The 23,028-nt window shown below is 34.2% G+C and overlaps 3 protein-coding genes across 6 annotated transcripts; 1 reads left to right on the top strand and 2 right to left on the bottom strand.

The window, feature by feature from the left end:
- Positions 1-505: 505 nt before the first annotated feature.
- LOC120116337 (OVARIAN TUMOR DOMAIN-containing deubiquitinating enzyme 6-like) lies at positions 506-15,092 on the bottom strand. 4 transcript variants are annotated; one of them, XM_039136849.1, is made up of 9 exons: positions 14,966-15,090; positions 13,513-14,432; positions 12,998-13,159; positions 12,211-12,288; positions 11,823-11,901; positions 11,583-11,728; positions 11,363-11,428; positions 11,054-11,261; positions 506-525 (listed from the first exon to the last, which is right to left on the bottom strand). In XM_039136849.1, exons 2-8 carry the CDS (start codon positions 14,197-14,199, stop codon positions 11,058-11,060), a joined length of 1,422 nt encoding a protein of 473 aa, XP_038992780.1. In that variant the 5' UTR covers positions 14,200-14,432; positions 14,966-15,090; the 3' UTR covers positions 506-525; positions 11,054-11,057. The 4 variants fall into 4 exon arrangements, with proteins under 4 accessions (XP_038992780.1, XP_038992778.1, XP_038992777.1 ...); XM_039136847.1 differs by lacking the exon at positions 506-525 and adding an exon at positions 10,727-10,980 and having other exon boundaries at positions 11,087-11,261; positions 13,513-14,426; positions 14,966-15,092; XM_039136846.1 differs by lacking the exon at positions 506-525 and adding an exon at positions 10,727-10,980 and having other exon boundaries at positions 11,087-11,261.
- On the top strand, positions 724-1,890 carry LOC120116340 (NAC domain-containing protein 90-like). The gene is made up of 3 exons (XM_039136852.1): positions 724-894; positions 988-1,283; positions 1,377-1,890. The coding sequence occupies exons 1-3, from the start codon at positions 744-746 to the stop codon at positions 1,647-1,649; spliced, it is 720 nt and encodes a 239-aa protein (XP_038992783.1). The 5' UTR covers positions 724-743; the 3' UTR covers positions 1,650-1,890.
- On the bottom strand, positions 6,358-7,425 carry LOC120116339 (F-box protein At2g27310-like). The gene has a single exon (XM_039136850.1). It carries the CDS (start codon positions 7,386-7,388, stop codon positions 6,360-6,362), a length of 1,029 nt encoding a protein of 342 aa, XP_038992781.1. The 5' UTR covers positions 7,389-7,425; the 3' UTR covers positions 6,358-6,359.
- Positions 15,093-23,028: the final 7,936 nt, after the last annotated feature.

Below are 23,028 nucleotides of genomic sequence, written 5' to 3'. Positions count from 1 at the left end.
TTGTAATAAATGATTTGTTTGAACCAATCACGAAGTCAACTTAAGATACCAATTTCAGGTACCTAATTGGACATAAATTAGGTGCCAAATTGAACATTGAGAAGAAGTTCAAGTACCTAATTAGACAAAAATATTAGGTACCAAACTGATTTATAATCAAAGTTTAAGTAACAAAATGTCTTTACCAAAAAAAAGAGGATAAGGAAGCAAGTATGGCTGAAGACAGGCGAGTGTGATAGCTTTTAACGCGGATATAACCAAAAGAAGGAATTTGAAAAGGTAAAACACCCGCAAGTATTATTAAGTAGTTATATTAATTGTTTTTTATATTTGTCCTTTTCAGTAAATCCTACCAGATATGCTTAAGACTTGGTCCTTATTATTAGCAATGCCAAATATTTTTAGTGGCTGTTTAAAAAAAATTAAGTACACGTGTCCTTATTATTACAATTTTGCCCATGATAAACAGAAGTAAAAAGGGGGGAAAAGTGGGGCTGACTGCTTCAACATTAGATTTGATTGGATGGAAAGTAAGATGGGGACAAGTGAATGAAAATAATAGGACAAAGGGACATTACCATCTTATGTTTCATTACATAACCGCGTGGAAGTTTCCAACGATCCTAAATCCACTCCCAAATTTCCAATTTCACTCGGCAAAACCTCTTCCATCATCTATGATGCCCCTATTTAAACCTCCTTCATACCTAATTCCAACAACATCTGCAGCTAAATCACAGTCGATGAAGTTGGCAACCGGTTTCCGATTTTTTCCGACGGAAGAAGAGCTAGTTTTGTTCTACCTACGCAACCAGTTAGATGGCAAAACACAACAGATGCACCTTGTTATCCCAGTTCTCAACATTTACGATGTCGAGCCATGGGACCTTCCTCGTATAGTTTTCTTCACTGCTGCTCATTATGTTCATGAATAATATATATATATGCTAAAAATGAATGGTACAGTAAATTAACCTATGTTTGCAGAGCTTGCAGGGGAGCTTTGTAGAGCAGACACTGAGCAATGGTTTTACTTCACACCAAGACAAGAGAGGGAAGCTCGGGGAGGGAGAGCTAACCGAACTACGGCTTCTGGATATTGGAAGGCGACAGGATCTCCCAGCTATGTCTACTCATCGGATGACCGAGTGATTGGAATGAAGAAAACAATGGTGTTTTATAAGGGAAAAACTCCTGCTGGGAAGAAAACTAAATGGAAGATGAATGAGTATAGAGCCATAGAAGCAGTGGCCAACCCATCTGCTGTTACAACTACTCCAATGGTAAACACGTCGTGTTCTTTTAGACTTAAAGCTCAATACAAACTTCTTTCATTTCTAATCATCATTTGCTTGTTTACCTTTTTCTAAATGCAGTTGAGACACGAATTCAGTTTGTGTCGAGTCTATGTGGTATCGGGAAGCTTTCGAGCATTCGATAGACGGCCCCTCCAGCCTGTGGCACAAGGAACACAACTTCATGACAACAGGACTGCAACAACTTCTGAAAGAGCCTCCATGATGGAGATAACATGCCCCTCGTGTGCTTCACATTCTGGAGGAGACCATTCTGATCCACCCGAAGCCAGTGACGATGATATTTGGGAGATGGTTAATGATCTGGATGAACCTCCCTTGGGATGGGAATGAATGAGCTGGACCTGATTTAAGCAATACCAGTAAGCAACCAGCCCTTTATGTGACTCGATATGATCATGCCACAAACATGAGCAAAATATAACTTTAGAAAGTAACTGTTTTCGTCCTCCGACATGTAGGTTATCGGAGATGTAATAGCAAATAAGAAAAGATCAAAATCATTTTATGTAAAATGGGATTAATTTTTTTTCTTCAAGAAATCGGAGCTGGGAAAAATCCAATTTTTCTGTACAGAGATATATGTTACTGTTTTTTGGGTCTATTCAGTGTGAAGGTGTATTTCCATCATTCTCTACTGAATCCCCATTGAAAAACTAAATAACATGCCAAAAAACCTGGAGCAAAGAAAGCAAAATAACTCAAAACAAAATAAAGAAATGTGACACAAAGTTTGAAGAAAGATTACTGAGCAGGAGGCGGCAGCAGATTCATTAAAATAATAATAACACGCATAAATGGCAAACAAGAAAAAATTTAGTCAGCCCATCTGCTCGGTTGACTCGCTTAACATCTAAGCCAATTTCAGTCGAGTCATAATCATGCATGCCTGTATGCCACCAGTGACTTGGACTGCTTGTAATCAAAGAGTCATGCAGACCTCAGTGATGGCATTTTTGTTTACTCTAACAATTCATTTTTCTCGAAGTGTCCTTGTTTGACACTTGTATCCTATGAATATCCACATATAGGTATGGGATATTGACCTTTCATGATCCTCCAAATACATGGAAAACATTAGAGGAAAAAAAAGAACATACCCCATATCTGACACTCGCACCCAAGTACGGATAATATAGTTGTAAGCTGAACAAAGTTTGAGCCCGAACTCGACAAGAAGTATCTTGCCCAACGAAACATGATTCATACTCCATCTTATAAGTAGAAGCCACCTTCTACAACATAGTTCAAGTAGATTAGTATATTCAAAAGGCTTGGCTTGGTAATTATCGGTTTTTTATTAATATAATAGCAGAAGGAAGCCATTAAATAATATACCATTCCAGCTTAAGTTTCATGGTTGATTTGTTCCACTGGTTATGAACATAAGATTATAAATAAGCTCAAGTTTCAATACCTTGAAAAATCTTTGAAAGTTCACTTGTCAACATAGTGTGATGACAGCTCATCTACAACAATGTTTCAAAAGTTTTGAACAAACCATCTCAAAACATCAATGGTTTTCTTACCGAACAAGCAATAATAGTCGATGCTCTAGTCAATCCACATCGAACTTGATAATGTTCCCTCTCCTTTTCAATGTGCTGGAGATTGGAGAAAACAAAAAGCAAGGAATTTCACTTTATGACTACAAAGAGGTTCATGGTAGTGAATTCAACATGTTTGAAAATGGAACCTGCCAAATATTTCTTCAAACTCTTTGACCTCTGCTTTTTGTGGGACAACTAGCAGTATGAAAATCAGTTTCAGTCATAGAACATGCCTGAAAATTGGTTATACGTCATCATTACGCATCCTCCATTGCCCAAAAACATGTACAAGTGAGCTAAATATCACAATTCGCATAATTAGCAGCTTTGACAATTGCATACATATGTGTATGTGTATCTATATGTATATGCCATCAACTTCTTTTCCCCACTTATACATTTCTGAACAATCAGGAAAGCTTCTAAAAGTTCCAGAAATATTCTCAATATAAAGTCGAAATCAGCTGGAAGTCAACCCTCACTTTTTACAAGCTCGGTTTTGAAGATTCATCACCACTAAATTGATCTGTAAAGAAATACCATATGATCCGACTATATTTCCAGTATTAGCATGTTCCTATAGTCATTATGAGATTAAAATGAGTACATGACAGCCAATGTTTTAGCAATCTATTATTAACACCTTCGAGTTCATTGCTCGTTGTTTCTACTTTTCTCATGGAGAGCAAAGAAGCAATAGCTTTGACTTAGTGCTAAACACTAGAAGCAAAATGATTTTCATTTCAGGAGAAAATGAAAGGTCAACTGTGTTCCTGCAGTTCTATAAGCTCTACTCTGTTTGACAAATTAGTGACAGTGAAACATTTCCTCGACCACGACGACCACATCAGTATTCGTTCTTTTTCTCCATTTTTAAATATCATAGAGATGACACCCCTTACTAATAATCAAACATTTAAACAATAAGCCAAAAAATTACAACAAAAAACAACTATGTTTGCCAACATCCGATATTAATCCCCACTAATTCCACAACAGCCCATCCATTCACATTCTGTTCCCACTGAGTGGAAGAAACAGCTTAAATATCAAACAAAGAACATGTTCCTCCAATTGCTTGATTCATTGGTTTCAAATGAAAAGTCCTAAACTTTCTTTTTGTCTTAAAATCCTCAATTGATTACCAAAAACAAATTCAACAGGGCCATAAAGGAAGGAGTTATTAGCTTACCCTTTCATTGAAAACTACAGCTCAAAGAATCCAGATTTATTCCATCCTAGAAAAACTCAAAATGAAACCTTTTTTTACAGAGTCTACTGGAAACGGCAATTTGATAGGCTGAGTAAAATGCTTACCTTGGACTTGTTCTTGTCCCCTTCTCTTGCAACCTTTGTATAGCAGAATCTATTGGCAATGGATAAATATAGCGAGACAAAAGAGAGATAATCTGCTTAATCAGACAACAATTGTATTTGTTTTACATTGTTTTATTAGCTAAATAGATGGATGCATGTTTGCTTTATGGATTATTTGCCATGTTCGACTTCAGGAATCTTAATTTTTTGACTCATTTTTGTGTATTTATGCTATCACAAAACGGTGGCTCTGTTCGTAACTCCCGTGTTAAACTGTGTAAATTATAGTTAAAAAAAATCATTGCTTAAAAATATTTAAATTTTTTTTTTTTCAAGATCTCCTATATAAAATAGGAAGAATTTAAAGATACCGAGTTCGAACATCATCAATATTAAGAATGTGAACCTTTAATATGTAGAAGGAAAGGGATTCCGATGGTACTGTCAAAGATGAGTTGGCAAGCTTCATTATAGTGTAATTTTTAGAACTCGGACCACCTATTAATCTGTCTCTAGGTAATTCAATTTATTATCCGGCTGGTGCCGGTAATCAAGTTTAATTTAATTTCAGCTTTACCATAAATATTTACCTTTTAACTTTTAGCTAAACTCAAACATATCACCACACATATAGTTTAATCTGCCGGTAAATATTATGCAATTACCATTCACAACATTTACAACCAACATAAGTGCCGAGAAGAATGTCTTCAACTCGTGTTTAATACTATAGTTTTAGATTAATTTCTTCATTATTAATTTGATTATATTTGTTTTATTAAGCTAAAATTCTATAAATATTCTAACATGATAGGTGAACAAATTCTTAGAACTCAAATATTTTTGAACCCCTTAACCCTAAATCCTAAACTCTATGCACGCTTTACAGTATCATACACCGCTTATAACTAGGATGGTAGTATCGAATAAATTCTTACCCTTTAAAACATCTAATACTTTTCTTTATAAAGTTAACACATTCAATTTATATAATTTATTGTAATATTTTACTATTAAATTAAAAATTATTTGTTTTTAAATATAAAATTAAAAATAAATATAATTTATTGATATAAATAGTATATATAAGATTTTAATTAATTATCCAATTTAACAAGAGTATCCTAGTCTACTCTTAAAAGGCATCAAAAATGAAATAACGGAAAGTCTTGGAATCTAAAGAGAGTGACGAAGCCATGATAAGAGTCAAGGGTCCAAGTAAGGTCAATCCCTAAATGCACAAAAATCATGAGATAAAGATTAATTTGGCCTAAAGAAATCATATATAATTTTAAAATATATATTTATTTTATCTCATTAAATTTATTTCTATTAAATTTTAAAATTATCTCATTCGAAATATTTATATCAAATATATTAATCACTTTTTTATGATAATTTTATTATTTATCTCGTTTCATATAACTTGACATATTATAAAATTTATCTCCTAAAATTATATTTATAATTGATATAAAATAAAATTATTGGGATGAATGAAATAAAATTTATCATTTTTAAATTTAAAATAATTAAATATTAGGGATATCGTTTTATTAAGTCTCTTTACTATTAACAATTATGAAATGGTCCATTAACTATAGGTATTATTTTGTTAAGTGCCTTAACTATTAAAATTTATAAAATGGTCACCTGACTATCATTATGTTCCAAATTCATCATTTTTTGTTAAAAATGTGACAACAATCTAAGCTAGACGTTAACATGTTGACTGATATAATAAAATTTGATCACAAAATCTCAAACGATTACAATGTCTCATTCAACAAATTAACATTCAGCTCATGATGGCAACAGATTTTTTAACGATGAAGAACGAGTTTGGAATATATGAATAGTCGGGTGACCATTTTGTAACTTTTAATAGTAGAGGAACTCGATAAAATAATACCCTATAATCGGATGATCAATTTATAACTTATAATAATCCTTAGACATAATAAAATAACATCATATAATTAAGGGATCATTTGTGTATCTTACCCTAAATATTATAATGATATTATTAATTGAAATAATACTCATCCAAAATCATTATATAAAAAGAATAATTGATTTCAATAAATTTGGATATGATATTTTATTTGATATTATACATTTGACTATCGAATTTAAATATTTTGTATAAAGTATTATACACCAGTAAGTGAGTTTTTTACTTGAACAGTATCGCCGACCAAAATGTCAAAAAACCAGCGACGCCGACTGTGATGCAAACCAAATCCAATAGCCTTTCTTTCCTCTGCTTCTCCTCTTTCCTCTCCCTTTTTCTCTCTTGGAATTCCTTGTATTTCACTTTCCCTTCACTGCCATCCCTTTCCTTCTTCTTCCTACCTTCCCCTATAATCCCTCCCAAAATTACCAAACTATCCTTCCCGTTCAACCCTTTCCCTTCCATGTCCTCCATTACCATGCTCACTTCCCTCACCTGCATTTCTCCCCCTTCTTTTCCACAGCACGTGACCACCACCCCACACTCCACCCACTCTCGTGCCGATCCTCGCCGTTTATCTCCGGAAAGTACTGTTCCGAATCGCATGTGCACGTCACCCGTCAACCAGTGCCGCTGCACCGAAACCGCCCTCCTACTAGACATATTCACCGCCCTCTTTCGGGTCGGGTCAATCACTATCAAGCTTAAACTCAAGTTCTCCTCTTTTTGTTTGAGCCACGTGTCGTCTTCACTGCCGTTTGAACACTTGATTGCTATCGAAGCGCAATCTTTCGGATCAAGTAGATCAAACCGGAACGGGGAACATAAATACCAGCTGCTTGACGTATCGACTTCTTCGAGTTTGGAATAAATAATCTCGTTTTGATAGTAAACGTCAACGGCGAAGATCAATTCCGTTGGGAGAGTGGAAGAGTTGACGTCGAGCTTTGAAGGTCGGGAATCGGGAAACGGAAAGGAATCGGAGAAGAAAGAATGGTGACCGGAAGGGAAAGTGGAGATGATTTGATGAACACGTGGATGATTGACGGAAGGCCAGGTGGAGGAACAAATGTTACGCCAGAGATGGTCTTCCGTAGAGAGGGCGTGTAATTGAGAGGAAACGCAGGCGAGGGAGGCGAGGGAAGGGCCGTCGAGTCGGGCGAGGATGTGGAATTGGAAGACGTCGGGATGGACGGCGGAGATTGAGGCGACGCCTCCCTGACGGACGGCCGTGGAATTAACGGTATTCATTTTTCTTTGGTTTTAAGACAGAAGCAATGGGCAAGGGGACAAAGCTCTTTATAGGAGATTGAGGTTGGAAACTGTAATAGATTTATATTATTAAAGAAATATATTATCGATTTTGTTATTAAATTTTTTAATAAAATTAGTAAAATAAATATCAGAAATATTATTTTCATTAATTTTATTATTATTGAACGTTTTTATCAATTTTGTTAAAATATCAAATAAAGTGTTATTGATTTTATTATTTTTTACCGATTTTATTATTATTAGATATTTTGTCTGACATCATATAATTTCGATCATCATATATATAAATATTTGATATTAAATGAATATTTTTTTTAAATAAATATTATTTTATATTTACCAATTTAAAAAAAATACAAGCAAAACCGTATTCGGTGTGGTTGACTAGAACATGTAGCGGATAGGATAAAATGCTTTAGCCGACTGCTCAACGCCTCCATTATTAACTACTACTTCCCAATATTTTATTACATTTAAGTTAATTCTTTCCTTAATATAAGAAATAATTTCTTCAACTCTATTATTTTTAGGGTTTAATAAAATTAAATTTTAATCTTTTTATCAATAAATCATTGATATCAGTGGCGGATATATAGTAAATTTAGATGGATACATGTTTATTTTAAAATTTAAAATTTTATTCGATTAATTATTTATTTTACATATTATATTTATTTTAAAATTTTATTTATCTTCTTTTTGTATAAAAAATTATATTATTAATATACGTGTATTTACTTTTAATTTTTTTTTAATGAATCCTCCACTTATAAATAATGTTTAATATATAATTAAGGAAACACTTAACATAAATTAAAATTTCATATAGAATGAAAATCTAAAACTTTGTTTAAATATGATAAATTAATTTAAAAACTTTTTTTAATAATTTAGGCCCGTTGAATTAAACATAGCATTTTATAATGTTTTAATGTTTTTATGATTAATCAAACGTCGAAGGACGTGTAAGATGAAGCTGGGCCATTCAATGTTTATACGCACGATAAAATTAAACAATTAATGATAAATTTTAGCCCCAAATATTTATGTATTATGCTAATTTGATATAATAATAAATTTAATTTCAAATATTTCTGTATTATGCTAGTTTGATATAATAATAGATTTAATTTCAAATATTTCTGTATTACGTTAAATTAATCATAATTTTAAAATTTTAATTGATTTTAAGAGAAAAATAATTTCCAGTATATTTATATGTTAATTTGGTCTTGATTATAAAATTTTAATAAATTCAACTCTTAATAATTATAAAATTTATAAATTATATGTGAAAATTTAAATAAAATATCAAATTGACATCATTTATAAATATTAAAAATTAAATTTATCATTAGTCAATTAAAATAATTTGATTTTGACAAAAGAATATTAAAATCACAGCTATATTTTTTTCTTCAAAATAATCTCTATCGTGTTAAATAAAAGTTGATTACTCATATATGAAAATAGAACCCATTTTCATAATCAACTGTTTTCTTATTAATAAAAAGAACTGCTTATTTCTTTAAAAAAAACATAAAACGCAAGGATTAATCATTATTAGGGATGATTAATACTATAATTTGGACAAATGAAAAGTAAACATTATGTGTGATTTTGAAACAAATGAAAGTTTAAGTATTAAAATAAAATAAAAATGATAGTTTAGGTACTATATGTGTAGTTTATCCTAGAACTTAAAAATATTTGATATTAGTTTCAAAACGATCCCAACTATCATGATTGAGGTTGATTTTTTCTTCTGCAAGTGGTTGGTGGACCGAGCCGCCATGGTGGAAGAGCTACAATTTGCTCGAGCAAAAGCCGCCATCCATCTGCAGCTTTCCACTAAGGTTCAGACGGCGTTTTTTTATTTACAAAACTTCTTTTTAAGTGAATTAAATTCAGGAAAAATATTAGAGATATTTCAATCTTTCACAATTTCATTTTTTTATTTAATTATCAGTATTTTATTTATATTAATAGATTATTCTATAAATATTTATTATAAAACTATTCTTCCAACTTAACTTATTTTATACACAAACATCAAAATTTAAATTTACGACTGTTTTAATATATTATCCCATCAAACCATGTTACAATTTCATAGTAAAACTAAACGTGCTTTGTGTAAATAAAAAAATATGTGACGTTATTAATTCCGCGGGTAGAGTTATATAAAATTTATTATTTAATGTGGGTTGTGTAAAATTTATTTTGTATATTATCTATATTTTAATATTAAATCTCAAAATCTAAAATCTTAATCATTCTATATTTTAAATTTAAAAATTAGACATTAAATTCTAAATTCTTAATTTCTAAATCTTAAAGACAAAATACCGTTACAACATTTCTTCATGCATGCATTAACCATTCCATCTTTTACCAGCAATTCTTCATGCATGCATTAACCATTCCATCTTTTACCAGCAAAATGGAAGTGTATAAATTACTGACACAATAAGACAAGATAAATCGTGAGCTATTCAACTCGATTAAAGTTTAATGAATATTTACAGATCACAAACACTAAATAGCACAAAACAAATAGCGAGCTATTTGATTCAACCAAAGTTTAATCAACATTTAAATTGAATAAAAACTGAACTCGAATTCTTAAGGAATATAAATGAATTATTTAATACCTAAATTAAAAAGCTCCCGTACAAATTCGGGGAAAAATATTAATTTTCATTTTTTAAAATTAAATAATTAATAATTTTAAACATATATTATTCTTATTAAAAAATACAATATAAAATTTTTATATACTTAAAATTCAGATTAAAACTCGAGTTTGAACTTCAATCGACAAAGTCTAAAAATGTTTTGAAATCAATTTTTTTTTTTCAAGTTAAAGTTAAATTTCAGTTTTTTCATTTCAAGTTCGAATTCAATTTAACGATTTTAAATTCACTTATTTTTTCAAAAAATTGACAAATCTAAATTCACTTCCTCAAATTTTGAGTTTAAATTAAGTTTAATGATTTTAAACTCTTTGAATTATACTCAACAACGATTCATTGCATTGCAGCATAGGGAGAGCAGAGAGGTGATTCGTGTCGACATTTCTTTTCCTTTTTTTGAGTGTGTGAGAAAGATGATTCCAATGAGGCTGATTAATTACAAAGGACCGATTGCCTTTCCTTTTGTTTTTCTTAAACCTTAGCAATTCATATTTGGGCACTGAACTCTAAGAAAGAAGCAAATGGTTGAGGAGAAGTTTTGACAATAATGCTTCTATAATTCATTTTCATTAACTTGCCATTCAGATTCAGCATACCCAACCGTCTCATGCTCTTTTATTTATTCTCACCAACATTACCCGCAAATACGAATTGCTCTCCACGCCTCTGTATTCATTCCGTTGCCTTGCCTTTGCATCTGCTACTACTGCTTGTTTCTAGCAGATAACACACCATGGAATCAACGTCGTCCCCGAATATGCTACACGCTTCAATCGCCTGCAGATAACTGAATCCCATCGACAACAGTAATTGTATCCCACTGCTCAGAACTGTATCCTGCTCCACTTTGGTTTCACTTCCTGATGCACCCCCTGTCCACAAACACACATTTCACCAGGTTATGGTTTGGGTTAGGGTTCATATTCATCCACCACACCATAACACTAGATTAGATTCTAAGATATTTACAACACGTACCATCTCCAGATGATGATGGTTCCGCAGTGGAAGCAGATAACTCTTTATGGCCCACATGCATCTTAAACTTGTCATTCGCAAGGTACTCAGCTCGAGAAGCTTCCATAACCATTCGCTCGATTTCCTTCTCAGTAAGCTCAAGATCGGAGTAGAACCGCCCCTCAGCTAGGAGTGCCTGTTGCCATGCAGTTTATAACATAAAGAAAACTTATGTTAATATCATCCTACACACGTGATGAAAGAAAAAACTAATTCCAAATTGTCAAAAATACTTGCATTATCAAACTGTTGATCTTGTTGAGCTTTAATAGCAGCCTTCACTTGATCCTTGTCCACATTAGTCTGCAAAGCCACACAGCATCAGTAACGCATATGACATATACACTTTGGTATTCAAGTTGACAAAAATTTCCCATCAAAGCCTAACATACAAATTCAGTTTCATAACATGAGATATTAGAAAGTAGGAAAATACAAGAAGGAAATGTATACACACCCCTTGAAGACATCTAAATCCGAGCCCAGCGCCAATTGTCAAACGACGTGGGTCAACAAGTGAATTGTAATGATTCCCATGATGGTAACTAAGCCTTATGGGAGGTGTGTCGGTATTATAGCTTCCATGAAATATGTTGATAGGTTCTGCACCAAATAAGTTTTTGCCCATTGAAGGTAAGAAGATGGAGAAGACGAAGCAAACTAAAACAACATCAAAAACATCCATCACGAACATCACCTATGCTGTAGGAGTAGATATGAATAGGTCTGTTATACATCTCTGATAAGGCTTGAATCTCCACATTGTTCCCATAGACCTATATTTTGAGATAGAGGAAACAGATGCTTTAAAACCATAATTGGGAATCAAGAAACTAATTCAGGTGGAGACGCATGCATGGTTAATAGTTTCAAATTTGATTAATTATAGTGCATGCAATCTTGGCTATGAAATAGAACAAAAGGTTAAAAAGTAAAAGAAAAAATAGATATTTTGATCATCTTTATCAACATAACAGAATATGAGTAATAACCCACACACGGAATAGATATATAGATACGATACTAAAACAACTTTTACATAAGAACATTAAGATAGTATAAACAATTACAATGTCTCTGAATACCTTATCTCGTCTTTTCCTCTTACAATAAGATGTAAAGCCTTCGGTTATAAACTGAGAAAAGTGATTCCTTTCTTTCTCCTGGACGAACAGATAGAGGTAAGCATACATCCCAAAAATATTCCAAATCATGCCATTCAAGCACCATAAATACACATTAAAAGAAATGACGAAAACATTTATTCCTTTGAACCAAATTAAAAAAATTGAAGTGATCCAAAACAACCCTATACCATTAAGAAAGTTATAACAAAAACAGTGCATATGTTTAACAACATCAAAATATTTAATCTATAGCTTATATTTATGACGGATGATAAATATTACCAAACATATAAAGAGAAGTTTCATGGACTCCTAATAACACTATAATTATATTACAGAATTCACGGCTCTGTACTTTGATATTTCTAAAATTTACTAGAGTAAAACTGGAATGAAACCTCAACTCTCTCCATATTTTTTCTTGGATTTTCTCCTTATTTGACACACGGGAAATATAAGGCCAAATATCTCCTTATCATGAAGTTAAATAAACTATAACGCCATGCGAGTAAATGCATTAGAAGAAAACTCCAACTCTCTAATCAAGAAACAGCTAGCACCAAGTCATATGTTCTTTTCTTTTTCTCGGAATAATTCATGGCTTTTCTGTTTCTAAGGAAACTTCCACAAACCGTTTCATCTGGTTAGAATTTAACATGTGTCGTAAGGAGTCCATTTAGCACCTGCAAAACAGCTTATAGTGCCTAAATTTCAAAAAGAGGATTCAAGTATGAGATATTCATACCATATAGTCAATGCACATTTGTCGAGGCAAATCATAAGCTTCAGAGTCCCCATACACTTGATCAGCAACAGCCCGGAAGAGGCAGTTCCCATCTTCCAACATCCGTTTGACTTCTAAACCTTTTGCTCGTCTAATATCAAGTTCAAATTGTCTTTCCCTTTCCTGGACCAGACGCAACAAACCATTACAAAGTCAATTTGATTTCAAAAACGAAACAGCAAGATTAACCATTAACTTCGATCATACTTTGTCAGCGAGAACATTAAATCTACAGAACATTCTTAAACGTAAGAAAACAACATAAAATTCATTGGATAGAAATGGATAAAAGCATACCAATTAAAGTGATCTATCGTAGTCATTCCCAGAAGAGAGAAAGAAAGAAAGGTACAATGGCGTAATATGATTATATTTTTGCGTGCCGATCTTATTAAGCTTTCCATACTAATGATTTTTCACCATAAAAGTGAAGTATGAAACACAAAGGATTCGATCATCCAGAACAAGAAACTTACGGCATCACTATAGGAGGATACAAAGCATGGGCTTTGCTCATCAGCGCTATTGTAACCGTCACTCTCAACGTGTGATCGAGGAGAAGAAGGCCTTGACTCAGATGGGGATGTCCTCGTTGAAACAATGGGCCAGGCAACAGCTCTTCTAGATAATCCAGTGTGAACAAGAATTGAGCTTCCTGAGACAAATCTTCTTAAATGTGAATTTGCTGATGAAGGTTTAGGTGGTGGAATGGGAGGTGGTGGAGGATGGGGACACCCACTGCCAATTAGTGAGGGGTCACTACTTGAACCTCCAGATTCAGCAGCAACTTTTTCAGAAACCCTCAACCCATCTGAATCATTCATCATGTCCCATGAACCCAAGGCATCAGGCGTGTTCACTTTCTCAGCCTCAGCAATTGTGTCACTTGACGTTTCATTCCGATTATTATGCAAATTTTCTAGCAAAGGATCATCTTTCAAACCCTTATTTCCAATACTCCTCGAACACTCTAAATGCTCATCTGAAGTAACTTGTTCCAGCACTTCCTTACTAACCTCCCCATCTTTTGCAACTGAAGGAACTTGATGAGTAGAAACTTGTGATTCCACTCGAAAAGAAGATGGTCCAGGCAAGGAAGAAGAACGGCTCGGATTTGAAGAAGAGCTTCCAGCAGAACCTCGTTGAACCAAAATGCGGGTCATTGCTATCGATTATTACTATTCTCAATGAGATACTCTATCCCTAATTATTCCCTTCAAAACCCCTAAAATTTAGAGATCCAAAACCCTAATCATAGGTTTGTCCCGAGTTCTTGCCTTGGACACGGTAATGCCAATCCCTTGGCTGAACGATTTCTTCCAGCCTAGCACGTTCACTTCATCACGAAACAATCTCTGCATTCCCCTGACAAGTCTCATGAGACCCAGACCTAGAACTTTAAACAATAAAATCCTCATATTACTTGAAATTTTATACCCAGAAAAATTCCCAAAAATTTCACCTTCACTATTCCAAGGTGCAACCAACAACCATCCAAAATTTACAAGAAAAAAAATCAACCAAAAACAGAACTTTATCTGCCGAGAACCATGTTTGATTTCCAAGAAAAGGTAGGAAGCTTTATCACATAATTAAAGTAAAAAAAAGGGGGGGTTCACTAAAAGGGAATTAATTAACTGACTTGACTTCTCGCTCAAACCAAAATGTTCTCCAAACTAAAATACTCGAAAGCTTCTCTTATCTTTAATTTTCCTGTCATTTCTTAGCAACCAATCAAACAAGCAAAAGGTAACAACATAATAATATAAATTCCAAAACAAGGGCAAAAATCCCAAACCCCAAAAGAAGGAATTCCGAACCAACGATCAAGAAAGACACAGAAACCAACACCCAATAATAACTTTAAAAAGAGAAGAAATAAACTAAAACTTGGGCTCGACAAGAATTAAAAGGAGAAGAAAAACTCACCTGCAAAGAAAGGAGGAGAGGAACTTTAGAGACCCGGTAGGGATATGCAATATATGAGATGGATATATATATTTCTCTGTCAGGGTTTTTGAAGAGAAAAGGCAAAGCCAAAAAAAGAAGAAAACTTGAAGGCAAAGGAGAGTATATAGAGAGAGAGACACAAATAAAATGAAAGTGTTGAATTTTTTTGTTGCTTTATAGAGAGAAATATAAGAAAAAAAATTCAAAAGATAAAACAGAAAATGGAGGCAGAGGCATGCTTTATAATAGTAACAGACAAACGGTGGAGGGTCGAAACACCACCGTTGGGAAAGTTATGACGTGGACAACGTGCTGGCTCGTAGCCGAGAAGACGACACGTGGCGAGTTGGCTGAGGTAGTGTTGGCGGAACACGTGTGAGATTGATGAAGATGGCGCGTGGTAAGTAATGGTTTGGTATTTTAGTTTCGAGAAAATAACCTCAATGACCGAAAATTCCTTATAATATACGATTTTGACCAACTTTTTTTTTGATTTGCCAAAATGATAAACAAAATCGCAATACGATCTCTAAATCGCAACGCGATCTCCAGTATCGCAAATCAGTTTCTAGATTCGCAACGCGATAATACATAATCGCAACGCGATTCTGACTATCGCAACGCGATAATACAAAATCGCAATGCGGTTTTCAAAGCGCCATTAGTATCGCAACGCGTATTTTATTTTCAAATTCCAAACACGAATATTAATATACACAATAATAAATAAACGAATCTACAAAATAACTGGGCGCATGCAAGTAATAAACGAACGAATCTACAAAATTATATACACAAGAAATATAATCATTTAAATGTGAAATGCATGTAACTAACAAAAATGAGTCAACAAAATTATATTGATTTACTAACCGCAGCACCAATGGCGATAAACAGCAACTCAAAGCGTCTATCTCTATCTGTTTTGATATAAGTTACCGACCCATGATTTTTCAGCTTTAAATTGTGACAATAAGCCGGCAGTTGGGCAAACGATATACCCTAATCTTAAGAATAATCAACCAAAAAACCGATAGATATAACATTTGTTTCTCCAAGCTTGAGAATATGAAATACTAATCTTGAACCGAGCATTCATGTCAGTCATAATTTTATGTCCCCGATATACCCTGCCATTCAAAAACATTAACTCAGCCAGAAAACAACCCAACACCTTTTTGTTTGCCTGTCTACGGTGAGGAAAAACTTGGGTTCTTGAACATGTATGTTTATCAATAAAAGTCTTAACTTGAAACATTTCGCAATCTTTTATCCTCTTTGCAATCATACGCCACGTACAGTTTTTGTCAATCATACACCTTGTTTCGAAACGATCTTTGTTTGATTTGTTAACTTTTAGTTGATAGACATCTTCCACATATTTCGTATACAAAGCTATCTTCAAGTCTCCCTTTGTATCAAAACAATCATCTTTCTTGATACGAATAATTTTTGTGTAACAATCAACTGCTATATTTACCAACACTTCTTCCGGTATCTGAAGTAATTCTGGCATATTCCAGTTATACTCCCGTGGCATTTTCTTTGGGGACTTTTCTTCGGGGATTTCTTCTTCTTTTTCTTCTTCTTCAGGGTTATATAAATTATAGAATGGATGTTCAACATGTTCATTCACAGTCGTAACTTCCTCCTCATTATCATCAACAACATCTTCCTCAGCAACGGCTGTTTCATCATAAAAATTCGGGTATTGACCAATATCAAAATCAATACACGCATGGTCTGTTTCTTCTTCTGAAACATCATCAAAATCCGAGTATTGACCAAGATCAAAGTCTAGGTATTGACCAAGATCAAATTTCGAATACTGACTAGTACTCACAATTTTTTCTGTTGGCTCATCATCGTCTAACTGGTCAATACGAAAGCCGGAATTTGGTGCTGAAAGTTGATTGGGATTTGGATTAGGGAAAGGTTGTGGGTTTTGAGATTGTGTTTGGTATTGGAAATATGGTGAAACAAAATTTTATTGGTGATGAAATTGTGGTGGAACCATTAAATTTTGAGCACCATAAACTGGGGTTGAAAAACTTAGTTGATTACCACCCGCTACTGACCCAACTTCACTATTTCTAGGTTCAACAACATACAATGTAACATCATCTTGCGAAACACTAATGTAAGCAATGAATCGTTCAACATCTTCATTGTCGGTTAACAAATAAACTTTACCTTTTCTCTGATAAGATAGCCTAAATCCACTTAAGGGATTTAAATTCAATTTATTTGCAACACGTAACATTAGAGTTTTATAAGTTAACTTTTTTAATGACAGTTTTAGTTGAAGATTCATGGTTAAAGGCATATATTGTAAAAAACCATGAACATTCTCCCATGACCCTCCAAAACACAAATCTATCCAAACATGATCAACATTAGATGATTTCATTATTGTAAATTAATTTACTAAACAAACGAGCTGCGAAACTAAAATATGTTGCCGGATGGGGAATGATGTCGTTGGATACATGAACGGATATCGCCGGAGAGAGTGATAGATGGAGATGGAATGATTTGCGATTTAGGGATTTAGGTTATGAGTTGCTGCTGCTGTGTAGTTATATACCCAAAACATTTGTGTTGTGAAACTAAAACCTGTTGCGAATTTGAAATTCAGCGTTGCGACAGTCAGAATCGAGTTGCGATTATGTATTATCGCGTTGCGATAGTCAGAATCGCGTTGCGAATCTGGAAACTGATTTGCGATACTGGAGATCACGTTGCGATTTAGGGATCGCATTGCGATTTTGTTGGTCATTTTGGCAAATCGAAAAAAAGTTGGTCAAAATCGTATATTATAAGAAATTTTCGGTCACTGAGATTATTTTCTCTTTAGTTTCTGTGCCACAAAATTTTCTCACTGAATTCTTTCCATTCCCGGTGGGAAAATCTCATTAGGAACTTAATATAGGCAATTTTCCCAATAAATCACTGGTGATCGGTATATTTACTGATCTAACACCGGTCAGATTATATTTCCCGATCTAATACCCGTAGCAGTAAAGCGCGCCCCCTGAACGCGCTATACGCTGATTTGGCACCAAGTGGGTATAACGTGCCCCCTGATCCGCGCTATACTTGCGTATCTGACACGTGGGGTATAACGCGGTGTAGGGGGCGCGCTATACCCCTAAATACCCGGCCCCTTACATCCCAATTCTCCCTATAAATACCCCCATCCTCAATCATTTTTATCACACCAAATTCTCTCAAATTCTCTAAATTTCTCTCAAATACTCTCTATTTTATCCCAATCCTCGAGACCGACAGCCATCGCCCTGCGGAACACATTCGCGACGCAGGCATCGATAGATTTTTTTTATTATATTTGTATTTACTTTATTTTGTTTAATTGTAATTTTTTATTATTTCTCATTTAATACTTACTTTATTTTGTTAAATTTGTTGGACTTTTTTTAATATATTTCAATTAATTTTGTTTATTAACATTTAATATCAGTTATTGTAATTTGGTTATCATTTACCATTTAATTCTTATTGTAAGTTTGTTGTATTTAAATACCAAATTGTTATTAGTTTGATACAATTTAATGATTGTGTTCGTGTTTTTAATATTCATCAGCGATTATCGAATGACATTAACTTGAAGTAAATGCAAATTAAAATACAATAATTATTATGTGATAAACAAATACATCATTTCCTCATCAATTGTTACTTGATGACAACAGAAGTGGACATGTTTTTCTAGTGTGTCCTGGGTTTCTACAATGGCCACATCTTCTGTCTTGTCTAGATCTTTCTCGAATATCCATATCGCAATGAATTCGATTGGATTTTGGACAACCACGCTCCCTCAATAAACTCGGATTTGGTACAATCGTAAGCCAGTCTTAAACCTCATCAGGGTCTTTGTCATTACCTATGGGGGAAAACTCAAATTCTTATACCTTAAAAACTTCAGATAGTAGGTATACGGGATCCACAAAATGGTTATAGACTTGATGTGTATGCGAGCAAGCTGCTATCACATGAGAGCATGGATACTCCAGAGCTTGAAAAAACCCGCAGTCGCACGTTCTATCCCTTAGATTTACTCTTAACGACACAGCTTCAATCCCTTGAAGAGGTCGCGACAACTCTGTGACACGAAACATTTCATGCCTTTTAGAGAAGCTTGTTACAGACATTCCATTTGATGCAACAATTTTTTTCTATAGATCTGCAACTAATCTAGGGTGATAGACATGACCGCCTTGCATACAGGTTTGAGTTTGTCCCCCGAGCTTCGCAAAAAGCGCCCCCAAACAAAAATATATAGTTTTTACCAAAGCCGCTATAGGTAAGTGGCGTGCACCCTTTAAGGTTGAATTGATTGCCTCAGCCAAGTTGGTCGTCATGTGTCCATATCGATATCCACCATCATATGCGTTCGTCCACATTTCTTTATCGATGAGACTGATGTAATCGTATCCTTCCTCGTTCTTCGCCTGCAAATCTTGAAGAATTGATTCAAGCGTTCGAGGAAGTAGTTCGTAACCTGATCAAAAAATGTATAACTTACTAACTTGTTTTCTTTGCAAAATTAAAATGATAAAAAATGTATAACTTACTAACTTGTTTTTACTTACCCATGCGCACAATTAATTGACGCTCATCATTCTTCTTGTACCTTCCATGATAGTTCGCAACAATGTGTCGGAGACAATACCTATGTTGGACAAAGGGTGGTTGCCACATTGAACCCAAAGACTCCATTGCTGCTTTGATCCCAGCTCCGCGATCTAAAATAACACAAATTTTTTCCCTCGTTATAACATGTGCATATAAATTTCGGAGGAAAAAAGCCCAAGAATATGTATCTTCTCCTTCGACAAGAGCAAAAGCAACTGGAAGAATGTTGCGATTGCCATCTTGAACAACTGCCAATAATAAAACTTGCTTGTATTTTCCATATAAGAAAGTCCCGTCGATCTGGACCAAAGGCTTGCAATATTTTGCAGCATTAACGCACTGTGGGTAACTCTAAAAAACCTGGTAGAATTTGCATCGATCGCGAAGAACTCGATCATTATGGTATGCATAGGAGGTTTCGAAGTCCACAATTATCCTAGGATTCAACGTCCGCACCAGCCTAAACCAACCTGGAAGTTCGTTGTAAGATGCATCCCATTTGCCATGAAGTTTGACAATGGCATTTTGTTTTGCCAACCAAGCTTTTTTATAGGAGATAGTGCACCCATACTGCGATTGTATAGCTGAAATCAACACTGCAACAACTATATGAGAGCTTGCTTTTACCATGGGCATGATGGCTTGGCATATCACTTCAGAGTCCAAGTTGGGATGATCTTGGTTGACCCCTCCAGCACAACATGTGTGAGGACCGTTATATACTGTTAGTTCCCATATGTTGTTTTTCCTCTTCATTTTAGATACGCGAACCATCCAATTGCAACCGTTTTCGCGTCGGACACAATAACATACATATTTTTCGGTCGTCGATCGGTTGACTCTGGACTGAACAGAATTACGGATATTGTAATTTTTGATAGCCATCATCGTTTCTTCTTTGCTTGAAAACTCCATGCCTAAAGATAACTCACCATTATTTATTGATGAGTAATATCCATAGTCTCCGAGATGAGGCATATCCGCAAATTCTGGCCCGTGCATTGCACCATAATCAGCTTCATACATGTGTGCAAGAGGGTCAGTTTGTGCCACATTTCCTGGAACTTCATCATCATCGGAGTTGAATTGCGGTGATTCTGGGTGAATGAATAGTCCAGTCTCAACACCAGGCTCACGAAGCGGTTCTTCTGGTGGAGATGATGGTTCCTCCATGCTCTTCACATTTAGGTTGAAAAACCTACTACTTGCACGCCTTCCCCTTGAACTGGAAGGCATATCGACATTGAGATCGAAAAAGCTCGCAGTCAAATGCCTCCCCCTGGAGCTTGAAGCCATCGTGTCAAATGGAAACTGCATAGATGATTGCGTCGATGGCATCTCCATATGGTCAAAGAAATTTGCAGATGAATGCCTTCCCCTTGAACTGTACGCGGTGTTGCCATACGGATTGTTCTTGGACCCACCTCGGTACATATCGTAAGGAGTTGTGGATGAATGTCTCCCCATTATGGCATTAAAATCATTACACATTACTGTAGTTGGGCTGTCAACTTGATCAACTTGTTCAGCCAGCCCATAGTGTGAGCTTAAAGATTGACCCCGAACAGCACACAATTGAACAAAATATGCATACATCTCAATAGTGGCATCTGAATAATTACTTTGAGCTTCAACCATAATTTGATCATCATCATTGTTCGAAAGTTCGAACGCTGTATAAGTTAATGGCAACAATGATGTTGGAAATCTGTACTGCAACGATGACATTCTTCTATTACTTCCAACATGAATCTTCCTCGAAATCTTCGTTATCAGCTCCTCAAGAGTTATGTTTCTCTTTAATGATATTTTAACACGCTCATTTGATACGAAAACAATGTCGGTTTCATCTTCTCGAATTTCACCATCATAATAAACAATAGCTGAAAGTCGCGCAATTCTTTGAGTTTAAAAGTGCGGCAATATTATATCTGTAAAAAATAACTTAAACAAACCTGATTAAATAAATTATATATAAACGAAAATATAACACAATTTTTTTTTACACATCAACGTAAATAATTTAAATAATATAATTTTATATTATTACATGCACCGCAAAACTATTTCGACGTATGCTCCTGCTTTTTAATTGTATAAACATAAAAATTAATTGAAAATAATTAGTATAATATTTTTTCAAACAATAATAATAACAATAAGTATAATTAAAAAATTATAACAAAATTACCTTATAATGAAAAATCGCACGAACTTCTAAATCAAATATAAGAAGATTGCCAGAATTATTATTCGTCGACGGAATTGTTGTATTAATTTATAAGAGAGGAGAGATGCAGGAGATGTGAGGAGAGATGCGGTATTTATAAACATATAAAGCGCGGTACCGGCACCGCGTTATATGTAATTATTATATAGCGCGGATCAGGGACCGCGCTAAATATAATTTTGGTACGGCGTATAGCGCGACCCCTGATTCACGCTACGTGTAACCCAGTCAGCGTATAGCGCGGTACAGGGGACACGCTATACTCCACGTGGCGCCAAATCATCATATAGCGCGGTTCAGGGGGCGCGCTTTACTGCTACGGGTGTTAGATCAGGAAATATAATCTGACCGGTGTTAGATCAATAAATATACCGATCATTGGTAATTTTTGGGGAAAATCTCCCTTAATATACAGATAAAAAAATATGTTATCGATTTTATTATTATTTTTTTAATAAAATCGGTAAAAAATTATCAAAAATATTATTATTTTTACCGGTTTTTTTATTATTAGGCATTTTAACGTTTTATTAACATATCCGGTAAAACGCTATCGATTTTGTTATTTTTCTTACAATTTTATTATTATTGGGCACTTTATCAGAAATGCTAAAATTTTTTTTAATATATTAGGTAATTTTTACCTGTTTTATTAAATAAATAATAACAAAACCAGTAATATATTTATTTAGTCATATATTAAGATTAATGTAAGGTAGAACTTCTCATTCCCGATGTATTAAAGGGGCTATTTTGTTTAGTCATTCTATTATTGAAAAGGATTAATGTCCAAATAAGTGATCAAAGTTTATTGTTTGTGCCAAATAAGTGTCTAACCTTTTTTGGGCCACCTGGATGCCTAACGTTATCATCGTTAGTATTTTAGGTGCCACACGTAACAACCGTTATATATTCATTTGTTGACACATGTCCCTGATTAATTTTTTTCATTTTCTATAAATTTTGAATAAATTAAAATTAAAATAACTAAAACATTAATAATAATATTTTAATCCTACTAATTTAACCTAAAAGTAAAAATAAAAATTTTACCACGGTCCATCCTCTTCCTCCCCCACTCTGTTGAAACTCTCCTCCTTCGCCAATCTCTTCTGAAACTCTTATCCTCTCATTTCACTCTCATCCTCATCTATTT

Source organism: Hibiscus syriacus, unplaced genomic scaffold (genome assembly GCF_006381635.1).
Source record: "Hibiscus syriacus cultivar Baekdansim isolate YM2019G1 unplaced genomic scaffold, ASM638163v2 tig00110293_pilon, whole genome shotgun sequence".
Lineage (NCBI taxonomy): Eukaryota > Viridiplantae > Streptophyta > Magnoliopsida > Malvales > Malvaceae > Hibiscus > Hibiscus syriacus.
This window is presented reverse-complemented; position numbering and strand designations above follow the sequence as displayed.